Raw genomic sequence first — 15131 nt, forward strand, 5'->3', positions numbered from 1 at the left:
AATACAAGTTACAATATGGGAGAGGATCCTCTCCTAACCTCACTCCCCTCCTAACCTACCTAATCTTTTAACAAGATGACGACACGTGTTTTTCTCAGATCTAATGGTCTATCTCTTTTCCTTCACATCCACTTTGTTTCTTTGCTTTCTCTCTCCTGTTCTTCTTTTCCTCCCCTTTCTCTTTCTTCTGTTCTTCTTTTCGTTTTGTTCTTCCCTCCTTATCAGACGAATTGTAGCTAATCAATCTCTCTCCTTCCCACATAGATTTCCTCTCTCACAAAATCAAAACGTTGCAATTCCATTCCTCCAAAAAAGCGCCACAACGTTTCGATCTTGCAATTTTCCGGCGACTCCCAATTTACCAAACCAGTTTTCCAACGAACCCAATTTACCAAACTCGTCTCAATCCACAAACTGTGTTATAGTTTTAAGAAGAGACTCATCCCAAGGTTTTCGATCGTTAAAGTTTTGATGATGAAGGACTGATAGAGGAGGTAAAGTTTAGTTTGGCAACTGTTGTTGCGACTCCAGAGAATTACTTCTTGAATAGGTTTCTGACCACTAATCTCAACCAAATACCTCAGTTGTTAAATGTATACCAAGGCAAAGTTGCTGTGCAGAACCTATCATAGTAATTTGTATACCAATTTGTCATGTTCTTTTGCATTAATTCATCATGAACAATGAGATACTTGATGGGCAGGGAAGAACAGGAAAAGAAGAACAGGAGAGAGAAAGCAAAGAAACAAAGTGGATGTGAAGGAAAAGAGATAGACCATTAGATCTGAGAAAAACACGTGTCGTCATCTTGTTAAAAGATTAGGTAGGTTAGGAGGGGAGTGAGGTTAGGAGAGGATCCTCTCCCTTAAAATATTGGGGGAAACTAAAGTATATTGGTGAGGGTACTTGATAAAACTTGAACACGAAAATTGAAAAAATAAACAAGGGGTTACTAGAAGCGTCAACCTCAATGAGGGGGGGTACGAGTGATACTACTATGAATATAGATCAGTCTTTGCGAGTTGTGTGAAATACATACAAAACTTTTAATATGTAGAAACGCAGGCTATGATACAAGTATATTTAGTGTTTTCTACAGTAATTTCCACCGTCTCAAGTTTATATTACCAAATTCAAGTGTTAATGCTTGCCCTTTAAATTTTGCCTCTATGCCTACTTTTTTTAATTTTATTTATTATTATTATTATTTTTTATATAAAAGAGGAACAAAAGATTTCACTCCTACCCCCATGGTCAAAAATTAATTATACGACTTTTTTAATAAAAAGAAAATACCGAGTTTGGTTATTGCTAGTCTGTTCCGAAACGAAACAAATTACAAAAGTACAAATCGATAAGAAAAACATAAACAAGAGCCCAAACAACCAAGGGAAAACGTCTTCCTAGTGTAGGGCAGCCCTGAGACCTCTTCCCTCCACACTTAGGCCCTGTTTGGTTGGTGGAAAGGAAAGGAATCATTTTCCTTTCCATTGGGAAAGTGAATCCTTAGGGGAGGGGGAGGAACCAATTTCCTCCACTTTTTCCTTTGCTTTGGGAACCAATTTCCCTTCCTTTGGCTGTCCCAAACGCAGGAAAGGAAACACTTTCCTTTCCCAATGCTTAAATTCTGGGAAACAAACATGGCCTTAGTTGCAAAGTTACAATATGCATTTTGTTTATTAAAAACCAAAACAAAAGACATGATCCTTATCATAAAAATATCGAGCAAAAAAACATGTAGAGGAAAAGGAGCTGGCTTTCGGACCCTGCTTTGAACATGCCCATCAGTCCAGCCGAACTTAAACAAAGCCCACTCCATACTCAAAACAACGTCAGGCCCATTCAACTCAACGATGAGGCCACATATAAATACCCACATACATTAGGGTTTAACAGAGTGCCGCCCCTGTTACTCTTTCACTCCATAGACAGAGAACGAAACCCTAGGTCGAGCCAGAGCCACCGTCAATGGGTCGCGTCATCAGAGCTCAACGTAAGGGAGCGGGCTCCGTCTTCAAGTCCCACACCCACCACCGCAAGGGCCCGGCCCGCTTCCGCTCCCTCGACTACGGCGAGCGCAACGGCTACCTCAAGGGCGTCGTCACCGACATCATCCACGACCCCGGTCGCGGTGCCCCGCTCGCTCGCGTCAGCTTCCGTCATCCTTTCCGGTACAAGAAGCAGAACGAGCTCTTCGTTGCCGCCGAGGGGCTCTACACCGGCCAGTTTATTTACTGCGGGAAGAAGGCCAATTTGGTCGTCGGAAATGTGTTGCCGGTCAGATCTATTCCCGAGGGAGCTGTGGTGTGTAATGTCGAGCACCACGTCGGCGACCGCGGAACCCTAGCTAGGGCTTCGGGGGATTACGCCGTGGTTATTAGTCACAACCCTGATAATGATACCTCAAGGTTTGTTTCTCAGTCTCTAATGAATTTGTTAGGTTGATTTAGTCTTTTCGATAATTGATCGAAAATCACATTTCATAGTGATGTAGTAGCTAGTAATTTGGTTCCTGGATTTGGTGTTAATTTAATTTTTGCTTTGAATTGCATCGATTGCAAGTTAGCACTTTACTAGTAAAGATTAGATTTTTCGATAGTGAGATTCTGACTTGGTATATAATCCTTATCAAAAGAATGTAGAGTTCACAATCGCACTGTTTATAATCCTTATGAAAAGAATGTAGAGTTCACAATTGCAATGTAGGCTGTTCGATAATTATACAAATTTATAAACTTTGGGTCCTTTAGAGGACTTACTTTTCAACTGTGATGATTGAAAAAGAAAAGCTTTTGCATTGTAATGGGGTGTGTGATGGTATATTGTCACATGATTGGTATTGTACGATGTATGTGTGGGATACTTATCTCAGCTCATCTAGGTTGCTTTGAGATCAAACTTCCTGGCTGTGTTTGTGTATCCATATAATGCGGTGTTGATTTGTGTGATGTTAAACTACATGTATCCAAACTTAGAAGTTGATTGTTTCTTGTTTATATTGTTTTATGTAGAATCAAGCTTCCTTCTGGTGCCAAGAAGATTGTTCCAAGTGGTTGCCGTGCCATGATTGGTCAAGTTGCAGGTGGAGGCAGAACTGAGAAGCCTATGCTCAAGGCCGGTAATGCTTACCACAAGTTCAGAGTGAAGAGGAACTGCTGGCCTAAGGTGCGTGGTGTGGCTATGAATCCTGTTGAGCATCCTCACGGAGGAGGTAACCACCAGCATATTGGTCATGCTAGCACAGTCAGGCGTGATGCTCCTCCTGGGCAGAAGGTTGGTCTCATTGCTGCTAGGAGAACTGGTCGTCTCAGAGGACAAGCTGCTGCGACTGCCTCCAAGGAGAAGGCTTAGAGTTGATTTTACTTTTTACGTGTTCTGTTTATTTGATTGTTCTGTTTTGGTACCGGCTATTTTGCTCAATAGATTTTATCATGTACTAGTGTGTGCTTCATGTTGTTGGAAAAATTTTGTTTATCAAGAGTTGGAATTCCTATATTTTCACAACTAGTTGGTCGCATATTTCCCAATTAGCTTCCGGCGGTAATGCACACATCTGTCAGTGCATGAGGTTCTTTTAGAATAAAAATTGTCTCTGGTTCATAGGAATATGGCAAGTAGATGTGGGCACTGCAATGCAATATGGCGTGTTCACCTTTTTCAGAAACCATGTCAACAGCACAACGAACTTTTAGCGGTGACTTTTAACAGCCCCACAGACATGTAGCAATTGTGATGATGTTGCTAGTCAGCCTGTTTTCGTGTTTCTTCGGAGCTTTGATAACCTTACCATTGGAAAGCACTATGCATAGTCAATTTGTTTGCTTTAGTAGAATTAGTCAATGTTTTACCATACACCACCTAAACCACATATTATAGGACTAGACTACAAACAGTTCAGTCAGGAAATGCCGACATGGGACCAAGGGTAAGGTTGAGATAGAGATGAGATTGGATTTTAGTTTCTATAGAATAGAGAGTGGGTTGATCATGCTTGCTAACTAGTTTCGAGTTTTGAAGAGATATGGGATCCCCAGTATGGCTGCTTCTCTTCTTCTTTGTTCCCATAACCTTACACCACCTTGCTGCTCAAACCATAACAAAAGGTGACGTCTCATGCACTTCGGCAGCTGAATTGTGCTGGAGTTGTGCTGATTCCCGCAATTACACTAATGGCAGCATCTACCAACAAAACCTCATCAGCCTCCTTTCCTCCTTTTCCAACAATTCCCAAAACCAAGCCAACTATGGCTTTCACAACTCTTCTCTCGGACATGGCTCCAACAAAGTGAATGCCATTGCCTTGTGCAGGGGAGATCTAGCACTCGGAGAATGTAGTAGCTGTCTCAGCGACTCCACTCAGATTCTCCTGCGAAACTGTTCATATAAAACGGAAGCGATCTTATGGGCAGAGCCTTGCATGGTACGGTGGTCTCAAGACTCAATATTTGGTATTATGGAAGAGGATCCTTTTATATATCTGGCCAGCCCGCACAACGCGTTAAACGCGCAAGCGTTCCTGCAGGTGCTCAACCCCTTGTTGGAATTTTTAAGAGACAGAGCTACTTCAGGTGATTCTCGAAAAAAATATGCAACAGGACATGCAATTGTTCCGGGATACGAAACGATATATGCACATGCGCAGTGCACTCCGGACATAGACAAAGTCAATTGCAGTAATTGCCTAAACAGTTGCATCTCTGCTATTCCACTATGTTGCAGTGGAAAGTCAGGAACAAGAGTTCTAAAACCAAGTTGTAATATAAGGTTTGAGTACGGTCTTTTCTATAAGTCTACAGCCGATTCAGAAGTAAATATTTCAGCTCCAGCTCCAGTTACTCCAAAAACTCCAGTACTTCCACCTAAGCAAGGTACGTACACACTCACCCAATAATATTTTCGTATGATATTATTTATATCTAAGCAAGCCATCTTATCTAAGAAAAAGCACATCCATCCTCACTCCGGTAGTCCGGTAGCCATACAATAGACGAGGTATCATGCCTCAAAATTATTTACGGGAACCGTGGAGTGACCCCTATACACCCTTCTGATTTTCTGCAGGAAAGAAGAGTAACACAAAAAGAAATATCATCATCATCACTGAGGTTGTGATTGCTTTTGTCACTATGCTTCTCGGTGGCATATGCATTTTCTTAAGAGTTAAGCAGCTAAGGGTAAAACGTGACTGTAAGTTGGATTGTCTCTGGTGTTTGGAGAATGTACGAATTTGTCTTAGTATGGTGTTTTCAAACGATTTTTTTTTCTTTTCAATCTAAGTTGTACCTTTTCAGATGATATTTCTGAAGAAATTAGCCTCGTAGAATCGTTACAATATGACTTTGAAGCTATAAGATCGGCAACGGATGACTTTTCTGATGAAAATAAGCTTGGACAAGGTGGATTTGGAGCTGTTTACAAGGTAATAAAAACAGAGCTTTACTTTTTCAATTGCAATTGTATATGCTTTTGCTAATTTGTTAACCTTTGAAGTGGTAACAACTATTTTTTTGTTGTGGTACTGTATATGATAACCCAAACAATTGTTTTATATTATTATTATTATTATTATTTTGTAATTTAATAAATTTACTTTCAGGGTAGACTACATAACGGACGATATATCGCTGTGAAAAGACTCTCTAAGAGTTCTGAACAGGGTGATCGTGAATTTAAAAATGAAGTCACGTTAGTTGCTCAACTTCAACACCGGAACTTAGTGAGCCTCTTAGGCTTTTGCTTGAAAGGAGAAGAAAGACTCCTCATTTACGAATATATACCTAATAAAAGTCTTAATCACTTCATTTTTGGTATGGTATCCTCTACATCCTTAGTATATGTATTTCATAGTTATAATTTCTTCTAAACTTTATATATGGTAGATAAAAGTAAGTTACACAACAATTAACACAGATACACATTACATATGTTCTAACCAAATTGTTTTCAGACCCAACCAGCCATGGACATTTGGATTGGGAAACACGTTACAAAATCATAGGAGGAATTGTTCGTGGTCTTCTTTACCTCCATGAAGATTCTCGACTTCGAATTATTCACCGTGATCTCAAAGCTAGCAACATTTTGTTGGATGAAGATATGAACCCTAAAATTACAGATTTTGGTATGGCAAGGTTGTTTGTGATGGATCAAACTCAAGGAGATACAAGAAGCATTGTTGGGACCTAGTAAGTGAATGTGGCACTCTAACTTACAATTTTTTATTTATTTTAAGAGCCAAAATAATTGCATTTCTAATTTGGATGTAATTATACAGTGGATACATGGCACCTGAATATGCAAGTCATGGGCGCTTTTCTGTCAAGTCAGATGTCTTTAGTTTTGGTGTGTTAGTTCTTGAAATAACTACCGGCAAGAAGAGTAGTAGTTTCCGGAATGGTGAAAATGACGACGACCTATTAAGCTATGTGAGTAGGAATATATAATGAACTTGTTACATTACTCCTCTATTTATCCCTATAGCTTGCAATTAAGTATTTTTTTTCTGAAATATTTTTGTAATTTTTACAGGCCTGGAGAAATTGGATGGATAATACAATTCTAAATATCATAGATCCGATGTTAACAGCAGGCGCAAGATCTGAAATAATCAGATGCATCCACATTGGTTTATTATGTGTCCAAGAAAATATGAATGATAGACCAACCATGGCTGCAGTTGTTTCCATGCTTAACAGTCATTCTCTCACAATCTCAGTACCTTCACGACCTCCATATTATTGGCATTATAACACTGATTTAGACACATCAGGGTCGGGATTCAGACTTATTGAGACATCTGCTAAATCTGAAAGCTCTGTGTATGTGTCTGCGGTTTCAGATATTACTGAACTTCATCCACGCTAGGGGGCCAACTATTTTAATTTACTGCCATTAATGGAGATCCCTAGCCTTTATATGTTTAAGTGAACGTCTGAGCTTGATGGTTCCATCAAAATCAATATTGTTGCAGAAAGTTTATGTATATCTATCAGCTGAGGTTGAGGTCAAATGGTTAAAGTTGATGTACGTCCTTCTTATCTTATATATTTTTCTTTGTTATTGATCTAAATGACCAATTTGAATTTTCTAGTTGCTGGTTCTTTGGTATCTAGGTCGTTTTCTTTGCTGCACTGCTCTTTAGTTCCATCCTTGTAGCTTGTCTCTGTTTTATTGCTTTGTTGTTTTGCTTCCCTTGTTTTCTCTAGCTCTTGTGAATCCATTGACTAGAATCGGTAAAAGGCACAAACCCAAAAATCAAAAACCATTAAGAGCAGAAAACGTCAAGAGTCATAAAAAAAAAGAAAAAAAAAAATAAAGAAATAACAAGTCAAGAATTGACTAGAAAGAAATAACAAGTCAAGAAATTGACTAGAACTTGGGGACGTAGATCAAATATATGAGCAAGCCACCAAAGTGGAGGGGAACTGCAGAAGAATAATCCGAGGAAGAAAGATGAGAGGGGAGGGCTTGAATATACAAAATCACAATTTGAACGTGATTAAGTGAGGAAATAAAAAAATAAAAACAACCCAATTTTTGAAGAAGAAGAATTGAAGCACTAGATTTATACCTTTTTATCTAATGGGAATTAAAATTAATAAATTCAGAAAGTTGAGGAACCATTACATCCAAATTTAGCATAATTTTCTTAGTCAATTACTGATCAGGTGAATACCACTTTATTCTTGTATTGTCATTTCTGGTGTTTCTAGCACGTGGTTACTACTATCTTCTCTGAGGAAGTTAAAACTGGAACAGAGGTGGAGAAAGAGTTGTGAACTAAAGCTTTCTGCTCGGTGAGTTTGCAAGTGAAGAAGTCTATCTATTAGTTAAATTAAGTATTTTGTTCTTTACATCCTGTATGCATGGACGGACTTGGAACTCATAATGTTGGTGGAGGGCTGGTAGCTTGATCAGTCCAAAGTATCTTTCAGTGGAGGAGATATACTTTTTGTATAGTTTATGTAATTTCAAATTTTGACCGTCCCTTTTCGTTAAAGTTAATCTCAAATGAGTCAAATCCGACTGTGATCTTGCAAAAATTCACTTAATTTTTTTCTTCGTCTATATTTTACCATTAAGTAAGCTACATCAATATAATATCTGGGAAATAAAATGCTGCAAATTAGCTTATGCACTAATGCACTCATCTGTCTGGTACATATGAATGTTTATTTAGACTTGGTAAATAGTATACAAGCAATATGGTAAATAGTTATATTGGCACTGCAATATGGTGTGTTCACCCTTTTCACTAACCATGTCAACACCACCAGCGTTTGTTTCTTCTCACAAACAATTTGAGCGGTCACTCGTTTATGACAGCCCCAGAGATAGCTAGTTAGCCTGGTGTCCCTGGTTCCATGTTTCTTTGAAGCTTTGATAACCTTTCACTGTGCACAGTCAATTTGTTAGGTTTAAATAGGATTTAGTCAATATTGTATTACGAACCACCTAAACCACATGTGATATATATGACGAGACAAGCTAGTGTACTGGTGGGTATGAGATACCCTCATTTACAACTATTTGAACACAAATTTATAAGTATTTGAACCAAAATTACAACATTGAGAACAAAAGTTACCATATTCATTTACACTATTTACATATAGTTAAACAAAAATTACAACATTGACAACGAATTTGTTCAAAAGCTTGAAAAAATGTCGTAAGAGGTGTAATTACCATTATTAGAACTAAAATTACAACATTGATAACGAATTTGTTCAAAAACTTGTAAAATGTCGTAAGAGGTGTAATTACTATTATTAGAACTAAGATTACACAAAATAGGACTCAAATTAAAACTTTGACAACAAAATTTGTTCTCACTTTTGTAAATGTGGGTATGAGATACCCACCACTACACTAGAATTTCCCATATATAACTAGACTATAAACAGTTCAGAAAATAGCGACATGGAACTAAAATATTTTAGTCCCGCCGGGTTGAGATAGAGACAACATAGAATTTTCGTTTATATAGAATGGAGAGTGGGTTCATGATCATGCTAGCTAACTAGTCTTAATTTAAAGCTCGAAGACATTTACAGAATTAACATGTGAACTAGTTTTGAGTTTAAAAGAGAAATGGGATCCTCAATATGGCTGCTTCTTTTCTTCATCGTTCATATAACCTTACACCACCTTGTTGCTCCCACCATAGCCCAAAATGACGTCTTATGCACTTCGGAAGCTGAATTTTGCTGGAGATGTGCCGATTTCAGCAATTACATTAATGGCAGCATCTTCCAACAAAACCTCATCAGCCTCCTCTCCTCCTTTTCCAACACTTCCCAAAACCAAGACAACTATGGCTTTCAAAACTCTTCTCTCGGACAAGGATCCAACAAAGTTAATGCCATAGCATTGTGTAGAGGAGACCTCGGACTCGAAGACTGTCGTAGCTGTCTCAACTACTCCACTCAGAGTCTCATGCGAAACTGTTCATATAAAACGGAAGCAATCTTATGGGCAGAGCCTTGCATGGTACGGTACTCTCAAGACTTAATATTTGGTATTGAGGACGAGGATCCTGTTGGGTAATAACGCGTCAAATGAGCAAGCATTCAGGCTGGTGCTGAACCCCTTGTTGGAAATTTTAAGTGACAAAGCTGATTCGGGGGATTCTCGTCAAAAATATGCAGCAGGACATGCAACTGTTCCGGGATACGAAACCATATATGCACATGCGCAGTGCACTCCGGACATAGACAAAGTCAATTGCAGTAATTGCCTTAAGAATTGCATCTCCGCTCTTCCAGCATGTTGCAGTGGAAAGTCAGGAGCAAGAGTTCTTAAACCAAGTTGTAATATACGGTTTGAGAACAATCTTTTCTATATGTCTACAGCCGATTCACAAGTAAATATTCCAGCTCCAGCTCCAGCTCCAGCTACTCCAACGACTCCAGAAACTCCATCTCCACCTGAGCGAGGTACACACACACACACACATAATATTATGTTCGTATATTTATATTATGTATATGTCAGGAGGCCATCTTATCTTAGAAAAAGTACATTCATCCTCACTCCAGTAACCAGTACACAAGGTGCCCTCAAAATTATGTCGTCAAGTGACCCCTATTCCCCCTACTGATTTTATGCAGGAAAGAAGAGTAACACAAAAATAAATATCATCATCATAATTGTGGTTGTGATTGCTTTTGTCACTATGCTTCTCGGTGGCATATGCATTTTCTTAAGAGTCACGCAGCCAAGGGTAAAACTTGATGGTAAGTTGAACTGTCTAGACATGTAGTTGTCTTAGTCTGGTGCTTTTAGACGATGTTTATTATTATTTAAGTTGTACCTTTTTCAGATGATACTTTGGAAGAAATTAGTCTCATGGAATCGTTACAATATGACTTTGAAGATATTAGATCAGCAACAGATGACTTTTCTGATGAAAATAAGCTTGGACAAGGTGGATTTGGAGCTGTTCACAAGGTAAAAAAACTTTGCATTACTTTTTCAATTGCAATGGTGCTTTTGCTAATTTGTTAACCTTTGAAGTGGTAAAAACTATTTTTGTTGTGGACACTGTGATAAGAAAGACTATTTTCTCAAATATTTGTCTTTTTTAATCATTTTTTTCCATTCATTTTATAAACTTACTTTCAGGGTAGGCTATATAACGGACGATATATAGCTGTGAAAATACTCTCCAAGAGTTTTGAACAGGGTGATCGTGAATTTAAAAATGAAGTCACGTTAGTTGCTCAACTTCAACACCGAAACTTAGTAAGACCCTTAGGCTTTTGCTTGAAAGGAGAGGAAAGGCTCCTCATTTACGAATATATACCTAATACAAGTCTTGATCATTTCATTTTTGGTATGGTAACCTCTACCTCCCTAATATTTTTGATACTTATAATTTCTTCTAGATTTTATATGTGGTAGATAAGAGTAAGTTACACAACAATTAACATAGGCACACATAACATATGTTCTAAAAAAAATTGTTTTCAGACGCAACCAATCATGGAATTTTGGATTGGTAAACAAGTTACAAAATCATAGGAGGAATTGTACGTGGTCTTCTTTACCTCCATGAAGATTCTCGACTTCGAATTATTCACCGTGATCTCAAAGCCAGCAACATTTTGTTAGATGAAGATATGAACCCTAAAATTGCAGACTTTGGTATGGCAAATTGTTTGTGATGGATCAAACTCAAGGAGATACAAAGACCATTGTTGGGACCTAGTAAGTAAACTTGACACTCTAACTTACAGTTTATGCTTCTGCGAACCAAAATACTTGCATTTCTAATTTGGATGTAATTATACAGTGGATACATGGCACTTGAATATGCAAGTCATGGACGCTTTTCTGTCAAGTCAGATGTCTTCAGTTTTGGTGTGTTAGTTCTTGAAATAATTATTGGCAAGAAGAGTAGTAGTTTTCAGAATGGTGAAAATGAAGACGATTTGTTAAGCTATGTGAGTAAGAATATATAGTCAACTTGTTACATTACTTCTCTAATTCTCCCTATAGCCTGCAACTAACTTGCATAAGTGTTTCTTAAATATTTTGTAATTTTTTATAGGTCTGGAGAAATTGGAGGGATGATACAATTCCAAATATCATAGATCCCTTGTTAACAACAAGCTCAAGATATGACATAATCATATGCATCCACATTGGTTTATTATGTGTCCAAGAAAATGTGAATGATAGACCAACCATAACTTCAGTTGTTTCCATGCTTAACAGTCATCCTCTCACACTCTCAACACCTTCATGACCTCCATATTATTGGCATTATAACACTGATTTAGAAACATCAGGGTCAGGATTTAGACTGTACCTACATGTGCATTTGCAAGCATAATTAGCTATAATGAGCCACGCTCATTGTACCGCCAGAAGTACCAACTCCCACCAAAGGAGTGACTGACCAAAGCACGGTCAGGCGGGCTACCGCCTGAGCCCCGGATCACCCTCAGGTCACTGCTGACGCGCCGCCACGCGCCGCGCCAAGATAGCATCAGAAGCTTAAGACGCTGGGAATCAAAGCACATCAGTCCCACATCGAAAACAAGAAGAAGATCAGTCTTCTCCTCACCTATAAAAGGTCATCTCTTCTCTTCTCATTAATTACGCATTTACTACTCATTTATTGTTATGCTACATGTGTGCATTGACTGACTTAGGCATCAGAGAAGTGAAGACCGCCCAACGCGGTCTCCCTCTGACGCCCTGTCTCTCGTGTGACAGCTAGTGAAGGCCATCAAGTCCTCGGAGTAGCGGTCCGCCCACCGGACCAGCGTTAAACGAAAGATCGGCTACCGCCGGACTTTGAGCATTAACATTGGCGCTGTCTGTGGGAACCCTTGAACAAAAGGTCATCCCACCACAATCACCATGACTAACGGTAGCGGGGGAAATGCTAAAGAGCAGGCAGACCAGTCGGCCATTCCCCAACCCACCAACCTGGCGGTAAACATCAATCGCGCACTATTCAGCACCCCGGTAAACCTCGGTGGTGAGACATACCCAGGTAGCAGCCGCCCACCAGGCCAAGACCTCACCTCTCTATATGAGCTGGCACTGGCGGATCTTCATAAGGCAAACAGAGAATGTGAACAAGAGCGCAAAGAAAAAGCCAAGGCCCAAAAGTAGGTGGCCACGCTGGTGTCACATTTTGATGAACTAAAAGAACGCTGGAGGCAACCGCCAACCAGGCACGGAGAGAACAATCACAGAGCACCAGGCACAGCCGGCCTGGTACCGGCGCATTGGCACCGATACCAGTCATGCATTTGCAGGTCCTGCTGGACCCACCAGAGCTATTGGGAGCGGGGCCGCCCTCCGTACCCCAATTAATGTTGGAACAGGAAGCAGAATCATCGCTGCACACCCACCGCTCGAGGGCCAGGGCAAGAACCGAGGGAAACCCACCTGCCCCCAGGCGAGGGTCGGTCCAGCGGAGTGGCCGGCCAGGCCCCGCTGGTGACGCAACCGCTCAAATACTGGAAAGGATGCTGCAGTTGGAACAAAGGTTAGTCCGGCAGGAATCAAGCGCCTCGGCGCCAATTTTAAATCCACTTTTCGCGTCCAGGCCAGGACCATTCACTGCTGCGATCCTGCAGGTTGTCAGACCGGCGAACGCAAAGACTCCAAAAATGTCACATTATAGCGGTAAGACTGATCCCTTCGTCCATATGGACACCTTCAAGAAGGTCACCAACAACAAGGGATTCGATGAAGCCCACCTGTGCCACTTGTTCAGCGAAACGCTGGACAATGAGGCAATGAACTGGTTCTTTGAGTGCCTGCCAGGATCCATTGACTCATTCCAGGCATTATCACATGCTTTCCTTTCTCGGTTCATCCTACTGTCCGCCAGACACCACAATACAAGCCAGCTGTTCAACGTCAAACAGGGTACGGAGGAAACACTAAAGGCATTCGTCACAAGGTAGCGAGCGGCAACATCTCAATGCCGTGATCTTGATAAAACAATGGCTTTGGCGGCTTTCAAGCAGGGACTCCTCAGGGGGCCATTCCTCTATCACCTCAACTACAATCATCCAAGTGCGGTGCACGACCACCTCATGAGTGAAGCGGTCATTCATGCCCAAGCAGAATTCATCACATATGGAGAAACCCCACCGCCACCAGCAACACCAACAAAATCGGCACAACCTTCCTCCAGTCATCAGGAGACCGGTAACAAAACTCCCGCCACACCGCCAACTGACCATTACCAGAACAAGCGGCAGAAGGACCAACACTACAAGGGAAACCGCCCATCCTATGGGGACAACCACAACAAACCAACGGAGTCCTCTCAGCGGTATGCGGTATTTACAGTCCTCACAGCTTTCGTATGAGGAAATATACAATCAGTGCAAGGATCAGATCCCAAAGCTACCCCCGGGAAGATACCCAAAAACGGGCAAACCAAGAAACACCGGTAGGTGGTGCAAATACCACGAGGACAGCGGTCACAATACCAACAGCTGCAATGCTCTCAAAACGGCCATTGAAACCTTGTACCGTGATGGCAAGATGGAACAATTCAAGGTGCGCCAACCGCCACCTGTGATCACCAACATCGAACCCTTGGGCCGCATCAACACTATCGACGGCGGTGCTCCAATCACCAACATGTTTCACAGGGCAAGAAAGCGTTATGCACGGGCAAATCACCCAAAGGAGGTCTGCAATATCCGCTACGAAAGATCCGCCAAACTCCCAAAATCTAGTTGGGAGCCCATTACCTTCTCAGAGGAGGAGGAACGCGGAGTACATCTACCCCATGACGACCCATTCTTGATCGACGCCATTCTTGACAAATGGTCAGTGGGAAGAATCCTGGTAGACAGCGGGTCCGCTGTCAATGTCATATTCAGCGATTGTTACAACAACCTTAAGCGGAACAGAAAACTACTCCAAGATCATGAGCCACTGCTTAGCTTCTCCGGTGACATCACGCAACCGCTAGGTTCTGACTATATGCGACTAGTTATCGGCGCTAGTCCATGTATGGCGGAGGTACATACAGAGTTCATAATTGTCGATTATTTCAGCTCATATAACGCCATCATTGGCCGGCCAGCACTCAACAAGCTCAAGTGCATCATCTCCGGATACATGCTTCTCATGAAGTTCCCCACACCCAACGGCACAGGCTATGTCAGGGAAGTCAGCAGTTGGCACGAGAATGTTATTCAACTACCATAGCACGGTCAACCCACAGCCGTGAGATCCTAACAATTGGCGGTCAGGCACCGCCACCTAATATCTTTGGGGATCCTAGGGATGACGAGAAGAAGTATGTAAAAAAGGAGCCAGTCAATCCTGAAACGTCATTAAGGGTTGTCAGCATTTCTGACGAGCACCATGAGCGAACAGTCCGCATAGGCGCTCAACTACCCAGAGGGAGCGGCGGAACTCACTCGGTTCTTACGTGACAACGCTGCGGTCTTTGCCTGGTCATACGCAGACATGCTGGGTATCTCCCCTGAAATCATCACGCACAAGTTGAGCATCAAACCATCCTTCTATCCTATCAAACAGAAGCGGAGAGCCTTCGATGAAGAGAAATACCATGCAATAGGAGAGGAGGTGGCCAAGCTCCAGGGCATTGGGTTCATCAGCCAGGTCATCTATCCCCA

The 15131-nt window shown here is 41.2% G+C and overlaps 2 protein-coding genes and 1 pseudogene across 4 annotated transcripts; all 3 read left to right on the forward strand.

The window, feature by feature from the left end:
- The first annotated feature begins 1879 nt into the window (after nt 1-1879).
- Nucleotides 1880-3495, forward strand: LOC112165625 (60S ribosomal protein L8-3). The gene is made up of 2 exons (XM_024302209.2): nt 1880-2408; nt 3012-3495. The coding sequence occupies exons 1-2, from the start codon at nt 1969-1971 to the stop codon at nt 3349-3351; spliced, it is 780 nt and encodes a 259-aa protein (XP_024157977.1). The 5' UTR covers nt 1880-1968; the 3' UTR covers nt 3352-3495.
- A 174-nt stretch (nt 3496-3669) lies between these two features.
- LOC112165623 (cysteine-rich receptor-like protein kinase 10) lies at nt 3670-7089 on the forward strand. 3 transcript variants are annotated; one of them, XM_024302206.2, is made up of 7 exons: nt 3670-4868; nt 5062-5187; nt 5292-5419; nt 5597-5807; nt 5948-6185; nt 6275-6425; nt 6529-7089. In XM_024302206.2, exons 1-7 carry the CDS (start codon nt 4022-4024, stop codon nt 6862-6864), a joined length of 2037 nt encoding a protein of 678 aa, XP_024157974.1. In that variant the 5' UTR covers nt 3670-4021; the 3' UTR covers nt 6865-7089. The 3 variants fall into 3 exon arrangements, with proteins under 3 accessions (XP_024157974.1, XP_024157975.1, XP_024157976.1); XM_024302207.2 differs by lacking the exon at nt 3670-4868 and having other exon boundaries at nt 5602-5807; XM_024302208.2 differs by lacking the exon at nt 3670-4868 and having other exon boundaries at nt 5096-5219; nt 5602-5807.
- Nucleotides 7090-9175: 2086 nt separating this feature from the next.
- Nucleotides 9176-14927, forward strand: LOC112203547 (annotated as a pseudogene).
- Nucleotides 14928-15131: the final 204 nt, after the last annotated feature.

The sequence above is a fragment of the Rosa chinensis genome, chromosome 5, assembly GCF_002994745.2.
Source record: "Rosa chinensis cultivar Old Blush chromosome 5, RchiOBHm-V2, whole genome shotgun sequence".
NCBI classification, from domain to species: domain Eukaryota; kingdom Viridiplantae; phylum Streptophyta; class Magnoliopsida; order Rosales; family Rosaceae; genus Rosa; species Rosa chinensis.

Bases quoted from the DNA above. Each gene is read 5' to 3' on its own strand.
- LOC112165625 (XM_024302209.2), top strand. From the start codon at position 1,969: ATGGGTCGCGTCATCAGAGCTCAACGTAAGGGAGCGGGCTCCGTCTTC. The intron at 2,409-3,011 runs GTTTGTTTCTCA...TGTTTTATGTAG, and splicing joins CCTGATAATGATACCTCAAG to AATCAAGCTTCCTTCTGGTG.
- LOC112165623 (XM_024302206.2), top strand. From the start codon at position 4,022: ATGGGATCCCCAGTATGGCTGCTTCTCTTCTTCTTTGTTCCCATAACC. The intron at 6,186-6,274 runs GTAAGTGAATGT...GTAATTATACAG, and splicing joins AGAAGCATTGTTGGGACCTA to TGGATACATGGCACCTGAAT. The intron at 6,426-6,528 runs GTGAGTAGGAAT...TAATTTTTACAG, and splicing joins ACGACGACCTATTAAGCTAT to GCCTGGAGAAATTGGATGGA.